At 36.8% G+C, this 23828-nt stretch overlaps 1 protein-coding gene across 1 annotated transcript in view; it reads left to right on the top strand.

Annotated features, from left to right (window-relative positions):
* LOC111144805 (catenin alpha 3) overlaps positions 1 to 6860 on the top strand; it is a 1765227-nt gene extending 1758367 nt beyond the window's left edge. The window contains exon 18 of the mRNA XM_022499291.1: positions 6573 to 6860. Coding sequence (XP_022354999.1) covers positions 6573 to 6860 — 288 coding nt within the window. The remainder of the gene's footprint in view (positions 1 to 6572) is intronic.
* Positions 6861 to 23828: the final 16968 nt, after the last annotated feature.

The following is a 23828-nucleotide window of genomic DNA, read 5'->3' as shown; positions in this document are numbered from 1 at the left end:
CAAAAGAATATGTTAACCAAGTATTGGGATAAAATTAGTTCCTCAAGAGAGGTTCAGAATTGATAATAGAAACATATTGAATTAGATGATGGATTTTTGCTGACAAATATATATTTAAGCATTTCCAGTGGTGAGCAGCTACCACTGTTAGGTCAATCTACAGATGAAAATGACTCCTGTAAGTTAGAAAGACTATAAAAATCTGTAAGTTTTTTAAGAAATATTTATGCTGTTGTTGTCTACCAACACACAGACACAGAGTCCTTTCATGTTACCTATGTTAACTTATTTCTAAATAATTTAACTGAAAACTTTAAAATTAATTAAGCGTTAAATAGAGCCTGCAGGGATAGGGGACCAAACCCTGGTTTGTTTGTTTGATTGTTTGTTTGTTTCTTTCTTTCTTTCTTCTTTTTTTTTATCATTTTTAAAAAATCATGGTAAATTTACTCTTTAATTCCCATCCTCTATTTCCCACATCCCCTACCTGTCCCTCCTCTGGTAACCATCAGCTTGTTTTCTATAGTTAAGAGTCTATTTCTTTGTCTCTCTCTTTCTTTTTTCCTTTGTTTATTTGTTTTGTTTCTTAAGTTCCACACATGAGTGAAATCATATGGTATATTTCTTTCTTGGACTGAATTATTTCACCCAACATTATACCCTTTAGTTCCATCCATGTTGTTGCAAATGCCAATATTTCATTCCTTTTTATGTCCAAATAATATTTGTGTGTGTGTGCACGTGCGCGCGTGTGTGTGTGCGTGCGTGTGTGTATACACATACATATCACATCTTCTTTATCCATTCATCTCTCAGTGGATACTTGGACTACTTCCATATCTTGGCAATTATAAATAAGGCTGCAATAAACACAGAGGGGCATGTATCCCTTTGAATTAGTGTTTTTTTGTATTTTGGGGGTAATTACCCAGTAGTGTGATACCTGGATCATAGGATAGTTTTATTTTTTTGAGGAAACTCCATACTCTTTTCCACAGTGACTGCACCAGTTTGTATTCCCACCAACAATGTAAGAGGGTTCCTTTTTTTCCACATCCTCACTAATACTTGTTTCTTATGTTGCTGATTTTAGCCAATCTGACAAGTGTGAGGTGATACCTCATTGTAGTTTTGATTGTCCTGTTGATAAATGATGTTGAGCATCTTTTCATTGTCTGTTGGCCATCTGTATATCTTTGGAGAAATATCTGTTCATGTCTTCTGGCCATTTTTAAATTAGATTATTTGCTTTTGGGGTATTGAGCTGTATCAATTCTTTCCCAATACTAGTTTCTATTGTAAGCCAAAGTAAACAAATTAATTTTGTTTGAGAATCAGAGAAAATTTTGTTTGTATTTAAATTATGACACATTTTAAAGATGAAATAATGTTATGCAGTTCTATGTCCTAGAATCTATAATATGGTTTGTTTATGTTTTTTTTCTTTATCTTATTGAGATCTACATTTTAAAATTAAAAGTTTTGTTATAAAATAGTATTAATCTAAAGGTTTTTAAGTTGTTTGGAGCTTATAAGAATGACTATTTCTATTTGCTATTTAAAAAAAAATCTCTTTAAAAAGTGATGGAATATAAACATTATCAAATCACCATCCTAACAAAATACCTTGGCAAGTAAGATAACTTCATTTTTTTTAGTACTAGTATACATTACAAAAATTCTATAACCTTCCCCAAATCCATTATTAGGTAGTCAATTTTTAATTTTAGACATTATATTAATGTTAGTGCAAGTTCTCCAACTACTCATACCTAAAAATAAACACTCATTGAGAGTGACATATTACTGAAAAGCAGGGTATATAATGGGTAAGAGCACCAGGTACTTGTGCAAGACTGCTTTGGCTTAGATTCCAGTTTTACCATTTAACAGCTGTATTGCCTTGAGCAAGCTACCAAACCTTCCAATTCCTTTGTTTCCTCATCCATAAAATGGATAGGAGTAGTACTTACCGCATAGGGTTACTGTGAGTTAATATATGTCAACTACTTAGAACAGGGCCAATACACAGGAAGCACACAATAGATATTATCAATAGTTATAAGTTGTTGTTATAATTGGAGCCAAACTCCACACATTTGCCTTTCGAGTATTGTGTTGTGCAGGTGCAACATCAACAAGGGGTCTTAAGCTTAGGTAAACATTGAGACTCACAAGAATTTCATTGTCTACACTTGGCACCAGTTTACCCAGGAGGTTTTAGGAAAGGAAATACATCTTTTCAGGCAACAGCAGGTTTTTCCCTCTACAGGAGTTCCAGTAGCAATAGCTTTCATGGCAGCTCACACAGAGGTTGGAGAGGATGATTTCCCCAGGTGATAGCCCAGGTGCAAGGAGATGAGATCCACATCAATGGGAGTGAGGTTCACTTCCTGAGCATCCTCATATAAAATACATACCTGATAATATGGGGAGTTAGAATAGTATAGTACAAGACATTCTGGTGTTCTGACATAATGTAGATGAGAAACTTAGAAAATTAAAAGAAGGAATAATTACCTCATTTTTTTATTACTCTTGGCTATCAATATCACAATAGAATTTTGAGAAGGGTTTACCAGCAGGAGTTCCACCTTGTAGTTATGGAGGACTACATCACAGGTATTTAACATTCGTTTTTGTAAAAAGATCCGTACTTTCTGTGTATAGTGGTCACATGGACAAAAAGTTGATATTTTATGAGGAAAAAGAAAATATCTTTATTGCTTTTGAACTACTCCTTTTCCATAGCAAAACATTATAGACATATCTCTAAGTAGGATTGAACCTTTTGTCTGAGAATGTTTTTAGAATTGGACAAATTTGTACTGTAGCCTGGAATCACAGAATACATACCACAAAGCACAGCAGAGACACTAAAATAAACTAAACTAAGATTCCTATAAAATACGACTCTATTTAGATCATCATAATTTGGATTGTTTGCAAGATATATCTTACAGTTAGGGTAAAAGCCAATTTACCAAAGGGTCTTCCTCTATTTATTTAGATTTTCAAAAAAAAAGTGAGGCAGAGCTTACTAATTTATGTTTGTACATAGACAATATTGAGAAATTTACTGTAACATTAGTAGACCACTAAGCACAGTTTTTTTTTTTTTAAGATTTTATTTATTTATTTGACAGACAGAGATCACAAGAAGGCAGAGAGGCAGGCAGAGAGAGAGGAGGAAGCAGGCTCCCTGCCAAGCAGAGAGCTGGATGTGGGGCTCGATCCCAGAACCCTGGGATCATGACCTGAGCCGAAGGCAGAGGCTTTAACCCACTGAGCCACCCAGGTGCCCCAAGCACAATTATTTTCAAGCTACACCAGAGTTGTAAGAATAAGGACAAGTCACCAGCATAGGAAGGGTGGCTATTTTCCTATTTACTATTGTAAGAGAACAGACTTCCAATTTGAATCAGAGCCCTTTCATTTAGGTCAAAATCCTCTTTTAAGAGTTATTTAAAACTTTGTCCATTATTATGGAAAAGGGGGTGGCTAGAAAACTTGAATGCACATATATACATATAATCCTTAGGAGGTTTGAGGTCTTAGAAGCCATTTTTGCTCTTGGTTGATACTCTGACCAAGAACACTTCATCTAGATCACAGAGGAATGTTACCAGATCTTAGGGAAAGTAGTTCCTTATGGTACACATTTTAAGTTGCATTCGCCTAAAAGAATGTTCAGTTAATGAAAGTGATTCATGATGGTATGAGAATTTTTGGACCTGAGTTTTATAGTCTGATTGGTTTCCTGCACTAAGCCTTTAGAGTATATTAACATTCTTGTCTCTCACGGGTGCATTTGTAAAATTCAGAAAACTTTGTTCAATAAGTTGAACACAGAAACCCCAAAGTGATGTACTGTCCAGCTCAAATTTGACTTTGTTTTCACAAAGAAGGTACTATTGAATGCTTCCCTGAAAGAATTTTTTATCAAAGTGGACCTGGATAAGAAGACTTATAAAAAATTTTTGCAGACAAGGAAATCATGCAATTATTTTCCATGAGTAGGCTTGCACCACTGCTTGGACCTCGAACAGAATGTCCTACAATTTGTTAGGCTTGTCTGTGTACCTTGCTTGTGAGGCCAGTGATTTGGCTAATAGCAGAGTGATGCATCTTAGCACACATAGCTCTTAGACTTCAAAGATCCGTATAGAATGCCTGACAAGCTTTCCTCATGAAATGGCAGCATTCTTGTAGCAATTGTCCTAATTTGTCTACAAAACTAGTCTTCACACTCTCCTAGGGGCATAATTGGTCCTATGGTTTTTCTGGGTCACCCAGAGGAGAAGTTTTACTACAACCATTTAGAATTTTAAAATAAAAGGCTTTGTCAGAGGTCCGCGTAAGAGATCACAATGGCATAGACAGGGCTTTGCTGATTCAATGAAGAAAGAAGACAAACCAGTATCTACATTTTAAGGCAAGGATTGATCTTAAACATCCTCTCTAAACTACTGATTTCTATATACCACTGGTATATCATGTGATAAGATTACAAAGTCAAAAAGAGGAGACATGCATGTAAGAAGACAAGAAGGTAGAGAAGCCAAAGCCACTAATGAAATTCTGAATGATAGCAGGTCTCTAGAATGTTCTTCTATGAAAGAAAGACTTGATGGTAGCACAGAGCCCTTGGAGTAAATCAGATATATTCATGTTTGAGAGGGATATCTACCAAGGGTCCTTAATACTATTCATGTTAATTCATCATTTAGAAAAATTTTCTTCTCCTTATGGTGAGATTAGGAACTACTTTCAGAATCTAACTGGCTCCCAGGGGTTTTGAATAAAAATTGTTAATTATTAAAGGACAGATTTCAGCCGCTAATCTGTCCATAGAAGAACATTAATAATGAAGTGCTTTATTCTATTCAAAGTCTAGTGTTCATTCTTTAAAGCTGTGTACAGATTGAAAAGCTCTAAGTATCCTCTGAAATACGTGTCACTGTTTCATGAAATCCTGTTTAATGTTTGCAGAGTATTTGTCATTCCTGCCACATGCACAGATTTTTACATTTCTGGCTCCAGTAAGTAAAACGACTTAAAGAGGTGTAGTTGCCCAGTACTACTGCCTTTCCATTTACATATTTTTTGGTGTTACCTTTTCAAGAATTTCAGGCTTGGCATATAATGGAGCTAATTAAATTCTCTTCCTAGGAAGCAGCCAGCTAGACCACTGCCCCAGGCACATAACCTCAGCTTCCTACTTTCCTTCGCTCATTTATTCTGTATGTGAGATGAGAATCCTTGAGCTGCAAAGGTAGAGTACTCAGGCCACGCAGCTGCTGATGGATTTTTAGCAACACAGAGCCGGTGTTTGAGTCTCAGCCCTGACAGCACACATCACAGAGAGGTGACAGTGGAGGCACAGCTTCCTGTGTGAGTTGGCTGGGGATGACCATCTGCCAAACTAAAATAATGGCAGAAGCATTAGTCGTATAAAAATGAACCAACTCAGCTTAGCTCTACAGTGTTTTGCAAAATTCTATGAATATCACTCCATTTCTCCCTGAGATTATTTTTGTGAACAATCCAGAAGACAAAAATTAAAAACAAAATCATGTGGGAAACCATTTGTTTTAGTACTTTCATTAGTGCATCTTTATAATTAGACAATTTTGTCAGTCTTCCTAAGAAACAAAGGAAATGTATTTGATAACAATCAGCTATTTGGCAATCACTATACTAGGTCCTTGACACACATTATTTAACATTAGTAAGTACTTTTTCTACTAAATATTTTAGGAAACTAGGATGAAAGTGGTTAAATGATTTGCCCAAGTTCTAAGGCAGGTCTGGAATTTAAACTCAACTTTATTTGATTGAAAAGACTTGGCTTTATCTACTTTAATACACTGCATGATAGGTCTGAAAGTTCTGTGTTTTAAAAGACACTTTTCAGTGAAAATATTTGGGAAATATTTGGTTAATGGAAGTTAATGGTGTACATGCATGTGTACACCTGTATGTGCTGTGTGTGTGTGTATAATACTTATCTGAAACTATAAATTTCCTAGAAGGAAGATTTTCAGTTGTTGTTTTTATAAAGCAACTTACACATACAATTGCTTTTCTTGAGGATTGCCATCTTTTATAAAAAGGGCTCAGAATTACCTCTGCATATAGGGAGATTCATTACAAAGAAAGCAGTGACCATCTAGACCTGGACCTTACAATATTATATAGAAGTTATAGCATCCATTTAACTGAAAACCAAGGATGGAAATTAATCTTTTTAAAATATCATCTCATCATAGTAACCGTTAGGCTTCATCAGGCTATTGGTTATATAATCCTACTATATATTCATATCGAAAATAATAAATAATATTACTCTATTTTTTAAAAAAGAGAATATGAATATATTTATGTATCAGATAAATAAATGATAAATTTAGGTGGATGGATTAATGTAGATAATTTACACAGATACATAAAATAGGGATTAACTCATTTCTGGGGTGAAAGCAAAGTGAAACATTTCAGTTTCTATAACATTAAATCTCTTTAAATTTCTGATTGCATTCTTGAATAATAGGTCTTTTTTCCTCCTACAGTTGGACAGCGTCACCTCCCTGATCCAAGCAGCCAAAAATTTAATGAATGCTGTGGTGCAAACAGTGAAAATGTCTTACATTGCTTCAACGAAGATCATCCGAATTCAGAGTCCTGCTGGGCCCCGGCACCCAGTTGTGATGTGGAGAATGAAGGCTCCTGCAAAAAAGCCCTTGATTAAAAGAGAGAAGCCAGAGGAAACTTGTGCAGCTGTCAGACGAGGCTCAGCAAAGAAAAAAATCCACCCAGTGCAAGTCATGAGTGAATTTAGAGGACGGCATGTCTACTAAACCCACAATTCTACACTAGTGCCTGTATTATAAAGTCCTGGTGAAACACAGTGTTTTAACTTTACACTTAATTAATTCTGTAAGTTCACTAACCTTTAGAATTTAATGCACAATTAACGTGAAACGTTGGAGGCAACATATATTTGGGATCATGTCATTGTCACCTCTGTCTGGCCAGCACCTAGTAAGTAGGTGCTAAATGAATGAACTTGCTGCATGAATGAACTTGCCGAATGAATGAACATTTTAGGTGTTGTCCGGCTTTTCCTGTCACAGACAGTATCTTATATTTGCTACCAAATGAACATTGGAGACTCAAATGAGTCCTAGTCTTCTGTAAAAGCTTAAGTACACTCACCTTATCATTTTGAATTAAAACATTGACATGAGCTCTTGACTTGGTTTTCAATGAAAGCAGAAGACTTCTTAAAATATTTTCCCATTTAATCTCTATATTTTCTTTACCTGGCCTAACCTGACAGACATGTGTGATTCTCTTGATATCTAGAGATGAATTTTTTTTTTCAATCTCGAGATATCTGTATCTATTGCCAATTGATTAGGTTAACATCAGAAACTAACTAAGCTCAGCAGTCAAGTTCAGCCTTGATGATTAATGACACATTTTTTTTTAACATTATAAAGATTACAGTGAGTTTTGATGCCACAAATGTACTTTCAGGTCTCCATAGTATTGAGCAGTTTTGTATATTGAGGGTTAGGTTTAAATGGGTCCATCAGAATACATATATGGAGGAAGAGTTATGACCCATTGGGGAAATGGAACACCTAACTATATTCTTGAGTAAGTTATGATAACAGAAGTAGAAAGAGTTCTGTGTGACTCTAAAAATCTATTTGTATTAGCTTGTAATTGTAATTAAAAGGAAGAGGCCAGTTTGAAAAACCTTTTGGTGTTGCATAAAATATAACTGCATGAAATGTATCATTGAACTAGGAAGTAGAGTTAATGGGAATGAAGCTGGAGTGATTTTAATAACATTTAAAATAAAAGTCATTGGGGTCATTTTATAACACCAGTCACTGCGCTCATACTTAATTAAGTTCATGAAGGACTTCATAACAATCTTAGGGTCTAGTGCATTGCCCATCCCCTGCTCATGCTTGTGCGCGCGTGCTCTCTCTCTCTCTCTCCCTACCTTGCCCCTCCCTCTTTGGAAGAGTTAAGTTTCATTTTTTTCTCACACAAGATTACGAACATGCATTCCCTATTCTACTTTATCAAAATTATACTATAATTGTAACTTCACTTCATACAACATTGCCATTAATGAGTTATCTCAACAACTATGTCATCTTAGTTTGATGAAGTAAAATTCAAACATTCAATATCAGTTGATACCAGGAGGACTGGTTTGGGTAAAAGAATGTGTGAAACATAAGAAAGCATAAAGTTAAGAATATGATAATGTATGGATGGTACTTTAAGCAAAATTGTATAGGGAAAGGATTTATTTAATAGATAATTATCAATTATGTGGAAAGTGCTAACTTTTTATTGTAATGAATTATTTTATTCTTCCAAAATGCTGAGTTGCCTTGGCTCAGCATATAAACTTCCTAGGAGGTAAAAGCCATAGGTCTTCCTTGCCTTCCACTCAGCACTGTCACACAGTCATTATTCAGGACACAGTCCACTCCCAAAAAGAGAAAGCAGAGCAGAAAGGAATTAGGGAATCCAGATATTTCTTTTTTCCAGAACTATGTAGAGAATAAAAAGCAAAAAAGGGAGTTCCTTTTGTTGAAATGCTACTGTGATTTTCTTCCAAGAGTGGATATTACAAGAATGACATCTATGACCATACTTTTCTCAGATAAAAGTGTGAATTTATAATTTAGTTGAGAAAATAGACTTTAAAAATATCACTAAACGACTAGCTGTATATCTTAGTTCCCAAAGCCACAAGCTCAAGAATCGTAAGTCTCATTTAGAAAAACTAATGTCTATTTGATCCTATGTTAGCTTTCCACAGGCTGGAGTTTAGAATGCAGGACTGATGCCAAAAGAACAGATATACCTTGAAAAATTATACAATTACCAAATAATCTCTTTATCTTAAAAAAAATGACCCTTTACTCAAAATGAGCTATAAACAAGGTCTCTTCTTCAAAGTAGGTAGATTTCCAGCATAGCTCAAAGCAAATAACTATAGGTAAAAAAAACTTAATTAAAAATACAACTTGGAGGGGCACCTGGGTGGCTCAGTGGGTTAAAGCCTCTGCCTTCGGCTCAGATCATGATCCCAGGGTCCTGGGATCGAGCCCGCATCAGGCTCTCTGCTTTGCAGGGAGCCTGCCTCCCCATCTCTCTCTGCCTGCCTCTCTGCCTGCTTGTGATCTCTGTCAAATAAATAAAATCTTAAAAAAAAAAAAAAAACAACTTGGAGAATATTCCCCCAGGAGTAAAGTCCACTGTGTAGTAATCAAATATGTGATAAGAACAAGATGCATAGAGCTGAGAATGATATCTGTCCCCCTGAGTGAATTTCTGAGTGGGCAGCATTTCGAGACTTAGTTTGATTCAAGCCCACTAATAAGGGCTTATACATGAGAAAAACTAGCAGCAAATACAATAACAGATGTTTGTGCTATAAAGCATAGTTAAATGAACCTAATCAGGAAATATGAATGTACTATGTATATTTATATTTAAACCCTTCTTCTGTGGGGGAACAGCAGAAACTTCTAAAGGAGAGTGACAGATTTGTGGCCCATCCATGCACATCTTGAAACTGCATCAAAAAGATTGGTCCTTCTTCTGATGATACATTTGCTTTTACCTGCTAATCAAGATTCATTTTTTTTAGCAAAATCAATTTATGCTAATTTATGTAGGGAAAAAAAGAATCCTTGAGAGGGAGGAGAGGGTTTATACCACCTACAAGGATAGTTCCACTCTTAGTCACCAGCATTGCAGTCAAACAACAGGCTGAAATAAGAATGATAACTTAAAAAATATCCATGAAATCATAATCCAGTAAAGATTTTTTTAATTAGAAAAACTGGAAGGTTTTTTTTTATCAAACAAGAAGAATGAGAAATATTAATATCTCTTTTCCTTATCACAAGTGGGAATCATTGGATTAAAATATTTGTTGCTTATGGAGTTTCTGGGTACAACTCAATGAATGAGTCAGGAAAAGAAATCAAACCCTAAATTTCTTTTCTTTTCTTTTCTTTTTTTTTTTTTAATATTTTATTTATTTATTTATTTGTCAGAGAGACAGAGAGAGAGCACAAGCAGGCAGAGTGGCAGGAAGAGCCAGAGAGAGAAGCAGGCTCCCTGCTGAGCAAGAAGCCTGATGTGGGACTTGATCCCAGGACTCTGGGAACATGACCTGGGCCAGAGGCAATGGCTTAACTGACTGAGTCACCCAGGCATCCCCAAACCCTTAATTTCTAATGATCCCCTTTCTGTTTGTCTTAGGACATGAGTGAAAATTATGAATATTAGAAAATATAATATTCTTAATTATGCCCTCTGACTTTTGGAAATCTCTTCATTTATCAATATCCACATAACATATGTTCCCCATCAAATGCCTTTCTTGTAAGGGTTAAGGACTCCATAGTTACACAGAACATTTTGCTTTTTCAGTCTGGCATTCTGGCACACTTACCAGCTTCAAAGGAGGTCAGTTTTCAAGTTAGAATTCAGAAGGATAAAATTATGAACATGGAGCAAATTGCCCAACTTGAGCCTCAGACTCAATAATTAGTGCTCTTCACGTTCAATAATGAGTGGATGAATAAACTAATGTCTGACACCAGAGAAAATATTTTCAGTGGCTTTCTACCCTTTCACTTTCAAGGTGGTCTTTTCATCACCCATCCCTGGGTTAAGGATTATCCTGTTAACTGCTGACATTTCTCTCCCAGATTGATGCAGTCAGAGCTACTCATCCCAGTTGTGCCCAGTTAATGTCCTTCCCTCTTGGTCAATGCACCAAAAATATCCCTCTCCCATCTATCATCTCTGTAGGCTACCCCCACCTAGAAATTAATATATTCTATAGTATTAAAATTATCATTTTAATTTCCAGCTGCTTGCTTGCTTGCTTTCTTGCTTGCTTTTTCTTTTCTTTCTTTTTTCTTTTTCTTTTTCTTTTCTTTTTTTCTGTTCCAGGAAACATTCTTACCCTTTTTGGTATCAAGTGCACACTTCCTGATAGGGATTGAGGTTCCCATGGATACAGGTTTCTGTAGATTGGCAGAATGAGTGGAATGAGATCTGAGACTTTTCCTGGTGATATTTACCATTCTCCAGTGAATTCATTACAGAATTGCTATATCCTGTTGCAGGACCATTGTAAGTAATTCTTTAGGTCAGCAAAGTAGGCACCGGAATATCAAGTTGGATGAAATCTGTACTTTGTTTTGTCAACCCGTCTTTTGCCAAGGCAGACTGCCTATTGCATATTTAGGAATCAAATAACCATTTTTCTGTTCGGATAGTCAGACATATTTCTGTTTGACTTGATCAGAAAGTTTAGGGCCATCCAGATAAAAGATTATAATTTGTATATTATCGCAAAAATTCCAGCAAACTAGGAAAATTTCTGCAACCTGAGAAATTTCTATTTCATTTTCATTTTTATATTGCATATCAGGAAACAACAATTAATCAGATGAAAATCCTATAAAAATTTTTGTTATAACTCTCTCTCCATTTTCGTATCTTTAAAATTAGTGTTTTCCATGTTACTACCAAAGAAAAAAGGGTTAATGACAGAGGCATCTACATATAAAGTTTTTATTTTGGCCCCTTCTATTAGGCAAGAAAATGTGGACATTATAAAAACCAGGTGCATGTAACTAAAGATGTTTTAATCAAGGCTGTAGAACCGTCCTAGATATCTACAAGAAAGAATAGAAGGGAATTTAAGTTTTAAATATTTTTTTGCCCTTTTTTGAAAAATATTTTATTTATTTGAGAGAGAGAATGAGAGTGAGCGAGCGTGAGAAAGGGAAGGTCAAAAGGTCAGAGGGAGAAGCAGACTCCCCCCCCCCCTCTCCCCCCCCCCCCCCCCCGCCACTGCCAAGCAGGAACCCTGATGTGGGACTCAATCCCTAGGACTCCATGACCCTAGCCGAAGGCAGCTGCTCAATCAACTGAGCCACCCATGTGTCCTTTCTTTACTTTTTAACCAATTCACATGAACAGGAGATTTTTCCTTTAAAGCAAAAGAAAGAATAGTTTACAACAGTCATCATTTTACATGTGAAATTTTCCCCCTCCCAGCATAGATAGGCTTCATTCCTGAACACTTCGAAAGAAGATAATTAATACTATCTGAGAGAACCATTTCCAAATGGAACCCAACCTTACCAGAATCCTCTCTATGGCAATAGCTGGTTTGTAGGGCTGGCCTCGGTGTAGAACTTAGGATGAGATGTTTCGTGCCTGCAGGCTGGCTTATTGCATCCAAAGTCCCCATTGGTTTTATGGGAACAAATCACAAGGACTGCCTTTCAAAATGAGTTTGACATGTTGTAGAGAAAAAAGCAGCATATACAGAACAGTTCTAAAGGGACATGAGTAAGAAAGTGACAGAGGTAGGGGAAGGAAAAAGAAAAGAAGTCGCAGAAGCAGATAACGTATAACCAAAGGGAGGAAGAGTTTTTGATTCTATGAGGATTCAGCAGCCTCCTCCTCAGGAATATTTTAAGGATAAAATAGTGGTCTTTGGTGGTTTGGGTGAAGTCATGTCAGAGGTAGGAGAATGAGCTATATAACTTTTGGGGATGATGTAGTGATATTGTTTGCAAGATGAGAAATGGAAATTCTAGGCTGCTGATGGGTAAAATTCTTCCCAATATCAGAGCTCCTTAGGATAATCACACAATGAATTTAACAAATATCTGTTGAGCAACCGTGACCTTCCAGGCACTGTTCTAGGTTATTAGAATATACCAGGCAACAAAACAAAACAAACAGTGGTCTTTATGCCATGTACCAACTCCGTGTTAAATGTTATTACTTTATCTAATTCTCCTAGTAATCCTATGGGATAAACATTGTTACTTCCATTCATTCCATAGACAAGGAAACTGAGGCTAAAACAGGGTAAGAATCTTCTGCAAAAATTCATTGGTTTTAAAATTTCTTTTGTTGCACTCTAGAGTCTAAACTTTAGCCATTATAGCATCTAGACTTCTGAAAAAAGGAATTGGGTTTTTCAGTTTAAAATGAAATACACATTTCAAGTGCTGGCTGCTTCTTATGTAATAGCAAAAAGATGGAAACAAAAAAAATTATTATCAATCTGTAAATATACTACTTAAAGCAAATAAAAGGCCAAAACATAAGTTAAGTAGGTACATATTCTTACCTCTAATAATCTGAACTAGCATGTCAGAGATATGAGGAATGAAAATTTCATATGAGAAATATTTCATCCTGAAATAGGATGAAAACCCTTGACAAATTACTTTTACTATTAAAGAGGAGACCTCTTTAATGCAGATGCCTCTTTTAACCCCTCTTCATCATTGATTGTTGAAAAACATTTGTTGGCACCATTTCTTTCCTATTTCACTGTTAATGTGTGCCTGTGTATTTAAAGTTATGAATCCCAGGAGATCATTGGCTAAGGATTATTGAAATAAGATAAAGGTTCTTTGTATTCCACACTGACCCAAACTATAGAAAATGTATGTTTCCTGCTTCATGGAGGTCACAAATATATATGGTATGTATGTGCCTGGTCTGTAGGCAAATTTAGTCCTTTAAACTCTATGTGGCCCTTCTTCCTACAGACAACTGAAGGCTTGACTCTTCTTGCCCATGTTGCTATTGGGCGTTAAGGGAATTTCTGATTTTTCTTAAAGTGAAGCCACAGGTATTTCTTCAAATCGAGAATGTGTTTATCTGGGATCTTCACTATTGGGTTCCTGGTTGTCATGACGGTCCTTGTTCCCAACTGTAAGAAAAACTCTCAGGAAGGAATTTCTCTTTGAAAAAAGGCTCAGATTTCTAGCAATCATCTCTAACATTCTCTTCAATGGAGGACATTTATAAAAGTCATTTAAATGGTAGTAGCAGAGTGGTCCCTGTGTTTTCCTTTCAAATGAGATGTTTTCTAGTTCTAAAGTTTTCTTTCCTTTGCGTTTTCAAGAAGAACGCTTATTTTTAGATCTGGTTATTTGATCTTGAAGGTATGTAGCATCTCTTTAAACATTTAAAAGCCCCCTTTCAGTAATTACATCAATAATTCAAAGACTACAGATAACTTTTTTTTCAACTCAGCCATCCGTGTATTAGCACCAAATCAAACCTCATCAGTCAGTTTATGATCTTTGTGAATTATCTGAACCTCTCTGTGGTCTTCACCAAGAATCTAGCTTAGAGAGACAGATCCTCTTAACCCAGGCTTCTAATATCAAATTTGAACTGGAGTGTTTATTAATAGAGCAGAAGGGTAAGTCTGAATGTTTAGTCCATGCTCTCAGTTAAACAGAACTTTCCTTCCTCCTGAGACTTTAAACATAAAACTGATTTTAAAAATACTGTGAGAGATAGTGTTCTATCGCTTGCTAAATCTTAGGCTTATCTGTGTTTTTCTGTGTTGGTATACAATGTGTCCATGGATTTATAAATATGAGAATTTCACAAACTGTCTTGTAGGGTTAAGCTATGCTTCTTACTAGTTTGGAAATTTTTCCTTGTCTGCTACAATCCCTCCAAAGAAAATGTCATTGGACCTAAATGATAGCATAATGGTTTTCCCTCCAGAGCTGTGACTAACAAGTCCCTGAAAACAGAAGTAGACATATGTTATGCCCAATTTAGTACCTAATAGTTGGAACTTAAAAATTTCTTGGGGAAATCAGTGATTAAATATGAATTAAAATTTCACAAAATATGTCCAGGTACCCCAAGTCTTCTATTTTTATTATATTTTAGTTTGATCATGACTTGGCCAAAAACAAACAAACAAACAAACAAAAAAACAAAAACAAAAACAAAAAACCCTCTTACTTTACCTCACGTTTTCACAAGCTGCAACTTTGGCAATTTAAACTCAGTGGTATTTCTGAAGGTAATATGCACATTATAATTCAAGATGAAGGGCAGATATAGACTAAGATAATCTGAAGTGAAATAAAAGTAAGCAAAAATAATAATCATGCTTATTGCAGTAATAACTTGAGAGTTTAAGTTTAGTGGCTTTGAGATGTTTCAAACCATCTCGCTTATACATCTTACCCTGCTGTGCAGAAGGCAGAGTGGGGTTGAAGAAACCACTATAGTAATGGTCAATTTGAAGCAGTTTTATGGTTTGGATATAGATAAACTTCGACAAAAGCACATGTGGATCTTGCAGATCCATATTTATCCTTAAAGTAAATTTCACCAATCAATACAAATGAATTATTTACCCAAGAATAGAAAAAGCTCTTTAATATCCTCATGACATTGACATAGAAGCCCAAATACTCCTTGTTTGAGATTCTGCATGCCTTTTGTCTTCACTGAATCAATGAAATTTTTTTTTCATTTTTTTCTCAATGGAATAAGTTCACTCACATGACATTGGGTTTGTTTTGAAGTTATGTAACATTATTAGAAATGGTATTTTAAATTTCAACTCATGTCACTCTGTAGTTTATTAATAATATACTCAATGGAAAATTAGGCAAAGTTTGTTAAAGCAATAAAAATTTGTTATGCACTTGGCATTCATCTTTCTTGGTATGTGTCTTAGATGGGGCAGAAAAGGGTGAATGAATTGCAGCGTCATCCAACCATGGGCTTCTAAGTATCATTTTCATTCCTACTCTCCTTCAGTTATACATGTTACAGTTTGGGGGGAGGGTAGTTACTTTTACAGACTGCTGCATATGCACAAATAACATGCACCACATCTGATAGAATTAGGTTTTTGGTTTAAAATGGGCTTTTTTGCTCAACATGGACATTTGGCTTTTGACCTTAATAGTCATGTCTATGTAGTTGAAGAATTGTTCTCTAGCTTAGAATTTTATGAAAATGACCAATAATTTTTTCTGAGACTGTCTGAACACATCCTCCCTCATTCGGCATAGAATACCATTGGCTCTACCAATGTTTCTTCATCTGAGTATCAGTAGTTTCTGCACATCCACCTCGGCTTCCTCATCTCTACACTGCTGATAATCCATTTTCAGTTTGAATCCTGGAGGGAGAGTGTCTGGCTACCCTTCCAGGACTTGCACACTGTTGTTCCCTACTCTGAGACATCATTTCCTTCCTTCAGGGCCCTATGATTTCGGAATGCTTATTGCTAAGTCTCAGTCTGTTCCTGTGCTTTCTCAAGATGCAGTCTGCAAGTGTAGAGTCTTTATCACTTAGTTCCCCTCATTCAGTTGTGCCAGACACTGGCCTCCTCTTTGTTAATGAAAATGCCAGCATGAGGTTGCCTTTCTGGGTCAGTCCCTCCTGGGCCGTGGGAGCCCATATTTGCTCTGGCAGCAGCACTCTCTCCACCTTGATCTGTTTGTCATGCTCACTCTGGGGGTGGAAGTGGAACTAAAAGCACTCTTGGCAAGAAGAGTCTGTACCTGCCTGGAGGCTGAGCTGATGTCCTGACATTTCCTGGGCAACACTATTAAACATTTCACGCAGGAGCAATAACTCAGAGATTTAACTTCCAGTCATCACATGTCCAATATCTGTTGCTTGTGAGGGAAAAGCTACTGTTGTCCTTCATTGTCAAGGAACACTGGCTTCCTAACCTGTCTGAATCCCTTGTTGTGGGAGAGGTGGAGAGGTTCCCTGAGGTATATAGCCCAGGAAAAGGAGTTTTCATGGAGGCAATGGGTGGAGGAGTCTGGGTAGAGTGGTCACACCTGGATTTATACCAAATTGCACTTAGTCCCTGTGGATCCCATTAGAGTCTGGAGGCCTGATCTGCTCCTCTCCGCTCTACAGAGAAGTGTATGGAACCCCTTCTCTCCTGCCATCTTTCCTGTCTGCTCATAATTCTCTCTAGTTGTTGTTGTTGACAGACTTTAGGTATGCAGGCAAAGATTACAGGTCATCCTTTATAATAAAAGAAAAAAAAAAAGTCCCAAGGGACAAAAGTGGGTTGTCCTGAATGCAGACCTAAAATCCTCACTTGTTGGTGTGCCCTCTGTAGCATGAATTCAAAGCAGTTGTGGGCAGAGAACGAGAAAAGGATTCTTATTGTTTTATTTGGTTTCAGAGGAAACCTCGGTGATAGTGCTGGGGATCCACAGCTGGGTTCTGAATGTTTTCATTCCTCCATTAAATACTCATTGCATCCGCCATCCACTAAGCTAATAATCCATTGTCCCCCTAGTTGCTCTGAGGCTTATTGCTCGGAGTACTAAATTTCGAGACCCTAATGTACCAGAAAAATATTCGCGTTCCTTAGGTCTATTGTTGTCTAAAATCTTTGGAACAATGAATATACCATGCTCACTTATGTACCTCTGATCCTGGCACAGTAATTGACATAGGAATAGCTTAACTGATATTTTTAGAAGAAACAAGCAAATTCACAAATAAGTTTATTTCAAATGACGAATGTAGATATCCACACATCTGTGACTCAGATACTCTCTGAACTATCTAATCCGAAATTCTGAGAATTTGTTAATTCTCAATATCTGTTTACAGAGATAGTAATGAATGTCAGGGACAGGATTTGAAAATTCCTCATTCTCCTGGTCAATCTTCCAAAACCATCACCACTGCCTTAGATGAAGGAAAGTCACTGAGAAGAAAAAGCCAGTGGATGGTTTTCATTCATTTGTTTATTAAACAGCCAAAAATATTTCTTGAGGAACTATTATATGCAAAGGTTTTATCAGTGATAGAAAAATGCATAAATGTTTTGGAATCAAGATTTGGGATCATCAAGCTAATTAAAGTAAATAGAGGAAAGGAAACAAAATTGCTGCTCTTGGCAATCCCACACTGGGTGCAGGAAATCATGTAAGTTTCAAGATTCAAGTGGTGGTAGGAGGGTGGGCATTGTAGAGGTCCTAATAGAAGAGCAGGGTTTATCAGTTTAGAGAAAGATAATGTTCCAGGGAGACAGGCATGAGCCAAGTCACAGAGGTAGGAATGAGCATGCCATATGTGGGGATCAACCAACCAAAAAAGTGAACAGAATTGCCACAGGATGGAGCTCAGAAAGACAAGAGTGGGTTTGATCACAATCTCAATATCAGGATCTTGATGTTGGTGTAAGGTGCTAAGGCTAAGTGATTTAAGGAAATCAATTGCAATTGTCCTGTATGATATAAATGAACTCCTGGGTGAAATTATAGATGTAGGAATTTTAAAACTGTTTTTGAAATAAACTATAAAGCATCAAACACAAGGCATCACAAGTATTATGTGCTTCCTAAAGCTTGGATACATTTGCATCCTACTATTTCAATATGTGTTTATTTTAATAAAGTATAAAATATTTTACTATATAGGCAATTTAATTTTCCTGTCAAATAGTGATGGTGAAGTGGGTGGCACGATGTTTACCCAATGGCTTTTCATGTCCTCTGAGATTTCTGGGGATGGCTGTTTCAGAAAAAGCCCCAATATGTAACTCTCTTTGGGTGGCAAGATGGCAGCATGGTCAGGACCCCGGGCTCTGGGATCATCCTGCCTGGCCTTCATCCTGCTTCTGTTACTTTCAGCACAGCCTTTGTGAACAAGTTGCTTAAACACTCATTATCTCAAAATTCTGATTTGTAAAAAAGAGGTGACATTTCAGAGTTCAATTAACAAAATAAGGATGTGTTTTGTAATTAGATTTAATGAAGTAAGATAGGACCTACCACACAGGATTATTATGAATATTGAATGAATTAATGTACATAAAATACTCCGAATGACATTTGGCACATGGTAAGGGCAACATAAAATTTAACTATGATTATTAGATATACAGTTTACAAGATTCAAGATTAAAACACACAAAACAGACTTCTGTAAAAGAGTGTATTTGTATATTTGTATATTTGATAATTGCCAAAAGGAAAAGCCCATGGGTGCCATGAGCCCCAAAATTAAGGGCTTTGGCCTAATTAGAGAAAATCTGAAAAGGTTGGTCTGAGGAAGTGAGACTTAGGCTGAAATCAGAGGAGTATGCAGGAGTTCACCAGGTGCAGTGGGATGGAAGAGGGTCATAAACAGAGTCAATAGCCTATACAGAGCTCCTGTGGGACAGGGAACCCAGCACACAGTATTCTGGAAGCAGGTTGGTGGAGAACATGAGAGTAGACCTGGGAGGAGAGGAAGTCAGAGAAGTAGTCAGGTCCCAGATGATCATGGTGGAGAAGATAAACTAGGGACTACACAATCTCTGCGCTCATAGTTCCTTCAAGGGCAAATAGGACAAGAGGCAGTTCCCTCAAGTCTCCTCAAGGCAGCTTGGCCACTGCGCAGAGCCCTTCCACCACCCCAGGGCTTTCCTCCCACATGCAAGCCTGACATATTCTTCTTCTGAAGGGAAACAAAGTCCTTAAATTGCATATTTATGAATGAATAAAGTACATGGGATTTCTGCTACTCATTTTGTGGATTATGGCAGAAATCGTTCAAACTGAGCAGGAGGCACAATTCCTTAAGTATAAGTTGTGTGAGATGGGTCCTCACAGCCTCTGCTTTGGAGTCATTTCTCTGTTCAAGCCTTTGTCTTGTCTGTACCACCAACTCTGCTCATCTCTGAACAAGGGCTCTCTAGCTCTCTCAGGTGGGCTAGAAACACGATTTCCAGTTCCTCTGTGGAAAAAAAAAAAAATGTATAAAGATTAATTGCAATTATGCACACAAAATATTTAGGGCAGTTCCTGGTTCACAGTAACCATGCAATGAAGAGCTACATGATTGAAAAATATCTATTATAATATATATGGAGTGTGTGTGTGTGTCTGTATCCTCCATATACCTATTTCATCCTCTTCGGCTTTATTAAGCTCTCATCTTGCTTGGGTAGAGTTGTACATCTCTCAACAACGCTTCCAAAGTTATTGTGATTGACATCCCTTTGCATATAATTTACTACTATATAATTTATACTATATATATATAAAATTTACTACTATATAATATACTACTATATATACTACTCTAAAATGGAGTCCAAGTTATAGGTGACCTTTGACAAGAAACTGAAAAGCAAAATTATTTTGTTATCAGTGAATATTTGATATCTCACTCCTCTGTTTCCTCCACTGCTAAGTCGTCTTCTTTTAATCTTCACTTAAAAGAAATGTGATAACAGGTAACATCGTTATCATCCTCATCATCACACTGCTTCGTCATCATCGTCATTGTCCTCATTGTCCCTACACCGATTCCTGAATAGTTCTTCCACACCAGGCATTGTGCTGCATGTTTTATATACCTTATCCTATTCCTCACAAAAATCCCATAAAGCAACTCAACTTAGTCTACCAGATGGTGAGAAAATTGAGGCTAAGAGAGATAACAAACCTACTGCTTATGATTATGACTAGTGATGTCATAGTGATGAGATTCCATTGTATATATTTTAACTCTGTAATGCTGAAATAAGTCTACATAAACTAGTATATATACTAGTACATAGATATACATATATATGTATGTATATATATACATATTTCCAAAGGATGCATTTCTTTTTTTTTTTTTTTTAAAGATTTTATTTATTTATTTGACAGACAGAGTTCACAAGTAGGCAGAGAGGCAGGCAGAGCGTGAGAGGGGGAAGCAGGCTCCCTGGTGAGCAGAGAGCCCGATGCGGGACTCGATCCCAGGAACCTGAGATCATGACCTGAGCCGAAGGCAGCGGCTCAACCCACTGAGCAACCCAGGCACCCCAAAGGATGCATTTCTTAAGAGCAAAACCTCTCTGTGAATCTCAAAAGCCGTGTTGGAGATTGGATTACTGCAGGTGGCAACGACATTTTTGCACTACCCATTTTCCAATGTTTACTGCTTATGTTGTCCATACTTGCCGGGATTGGTTGGGAAGTCCCAATTCCCCCACTACTTCAGAACACCTGCAGTAAAGGCAGAACATTTTAAGTGTTCACTGAATGTTAATTGAACAAATAAGTAAATGGATTAAATTAAGTTCCAGCTGCACTGATATAGCTGCAGGGTCTGTAGATAAATGACACTTTTAAATAATTGGTGCAATTGAGAATGAAATAGCCAATTCAAGAGACTTTTTTTTTTTCATTACATCAAGATGTAGGAGAAAAGGCAATACATATATCATTTGATCTTTTAATATCAGAGCCCATAATTCTTCTCAGATGTGTGGATAAGAAGTATGGGAAGCAGAAGCCATGGAAACACCTCTATTTACTAGATCATGCTTAAGTTGTGAATTATAAGACGATAGTGAGAAAGTAATTCCAACGGGTCTTACTAATCAGGAGTATGGTTTTTGCTGAGACCTCAGGAAGAGCCCACATCCCCCAAACACTTTGATTTCACATTCTGTCTTTCCTTTCCAGAATCTGGTCTTTTCTGGGAAGAATGGGCCATTAGAGACTTAGTAAAAACACTGACTGTGAAGAACATTTCAACCTCCCTTTTATCTTTGATAAAGTTTTATTCTATTGAATGAAAATTCTAAGTAGCCATATTCTTGATCATAAATACCAAAGTGGTATTCCTTCCTCACTAGATTCTTGGGACAGTAATATGAAAGAGTACCTGTGGCAGGGCTTTGGGAAAAGGAAAGTGTAGTCTTCACTTACAGTAAATCAGATGAGAGTCTTGAAACCCTGCATAAGAGAGCTTCATAATCTAGACTCCCTTTTTAGCCACAGAACTATTTTTCAAATAATATTTTGTGCAATCTCTATATGAATGGTAGATGAAATTTAAGGTTGCTTATGTCCAAGCCAGAAGCCCTTCATCTTAGGACTTCCATCCTCTCTCTGCTTTCACAGAGGCAAGACGAGGCACAGAAGATAAGAAACTCGAGATGTAGGTCATAGTCTGCAACCTGGAAGCTATCTGCCTTCATTTATATTTTACTTGGCCTGCATTTTAAAACAGTCTAAATGGGAATGCCTTTAGAAAGGTCAACCAACCCTTAGCCTTAGCTATCCACTACTTTCTGTTGTTTTGCCAAAGGATGATGCCAACATTTATCATCATATTTGAATCTGGGCCCTCTTGTAGACGTTTTGTGACTCCTAATCCTTTTTAACTTAAATTACCTATAAAGGGCCTGCTTTCTAGTTTTCCTTCCAGAAGGGATTCAAAGGAAAGAAAAAAGGGAGGCTAGGAGGAAATGCAGATTTACTTGGAAGAAATGGTAGTGAAAGTCCAGGGAGTATACCCTGAAGGACTTGCTCCCTAAGATTCTTCACCAAATAGTGTGTCTTCAGCAACTTGGTTGGGAGAAAACTAGATACAGTCAAAGGATACATTGTGATCTAGTCAGATTCCAGAACAGATTGTATTGCTTATCAGTACAACAGATTGTACAACTTACCTCTGATTTTTATGGTCTTTTTGTTTCCTTTTTTTTCCTTAAGATTTTTTTTTTTAAGATTTTATTTATTTATTTGTCAGAGAGAGAGAGAGAGCAAGCGAGCACAGGCAGACAGAGTGGCAGGCAGAGGCAGAGGGAGAAGCAGGCTCCCCACAGAACAAGGAGCCCGATGTGGGACTCGATCCCAGGACTCTGGGATCATGACCTGAGCCGAAGACAGCTGCTTAACCAACTGAGCCACCCAGGCGTCCCTTTTTTCCTTAAGATTTTTAAAATTTAATTTAGAGAGAGAGCAAGAGAGAGTACGGAAGGGCAGAGAGAGAGTGAGAAGAAGAGACTCCCTGCTAAGCACAGAGCCTGCTGTGGGGCTCACTCTCATGACCTATGAGATCATAACCTGAGCTGAAATCAAGAGTTAGATGCTTAACTGACTGAGCCACCCAGGTGCCCCTATTCTTTTTGTTTCTTTGCCAAGCATTGTCTCCTGAGGAGTGTGGGATATTAAATGGCTAGAACAACATGAAAATCTTCGTACTGACTTTCCTTATAGCCTTTAACCCAAGGCTCTGTGGAGAATAGTTGACTGAGCAATGTTTGTTGAGCACTTACCATATGGTAGATAGCATGACAGATCCTCCACAGATTATCTTATTTGATCTTTACACTAATACTGTTATCTCTAATTTACTAGGGTTCTTAGACTACATTTTGACTAAGACCACTGCTAGTACAGACCAACATGAGGATTTGAACCCCAACTTTTCTTCTATTTTGTTTATTTTAGTGCTCAAATATATGCTGCTATCTACATGAAAAATTCTGACTTCGAAAAATATACTGATATGGGCTTATCAGTAGAATATCTATGATATATATGAGATATCATATATGATATATACAAGATATATACTTTATACAATTTAAATACATATGAAATAATTTTTTTTCTGTACATGTATTATATATCCCCGTCTTCTTGAACTTGAGAGTAAACTTTTGACTTTGCTAATGCAGTGTGAGCTCCAGTGATGTGTGTCATTTTCAGGCAGAAACTTTAACAATTAATCTGTGTTTTACCATGTCCCTTCTAATCTAAGCCAAACCATGTTCCAGATAAGGGCTGCTCCATCTCCACGAGCTTGGATATTGAAGACAATTTGTAGTACAATGGTAGTCTCTCTCTCTTTCCATACAAGAAAGGATTCTTTGTTTTAATCCTCTGATATTTTACCTTATTTACAACCTAATCAGTCAAACAGATTCAAGTGATGAATAGCAAAGTGCTTCATTTCTCAAGAACAACAAATGTGTGGTCAATAAACTTAAAAAATAAAAAAGTACTTTAAAATGACTTATTGACATGAAAAGAAAAATGTTAAAATTGTGACGGGAAAAGGGAAAAAGTTAAGTATGGAGAGGGAGAAAAATACATTTTACAGAAAAATGATGAAAAGGGGAAAAATATACCACCCAGAAAATATTCATTAGTTAA

This window comes from Enhydra lutris, unplaced genomic scaffold, assembly GCF_002288905.1.
Source record: "Enhydra lutris kenyoni isolate GAN:26980312 unplaced genomic scaffold, ASM228890v2 scaffoldscaffold12, whole genome shotgun sequence".
NCBI lineage: Eukaryota > Metazoa > Chordata > Mammalia > Carnivora > Mustelidae > Enhydra > Enhydra lutris.
Note: the sequence above shows the minus strand (reverse complement) of the source record. Positions and strands in the feature narration are given on the sequence as shown.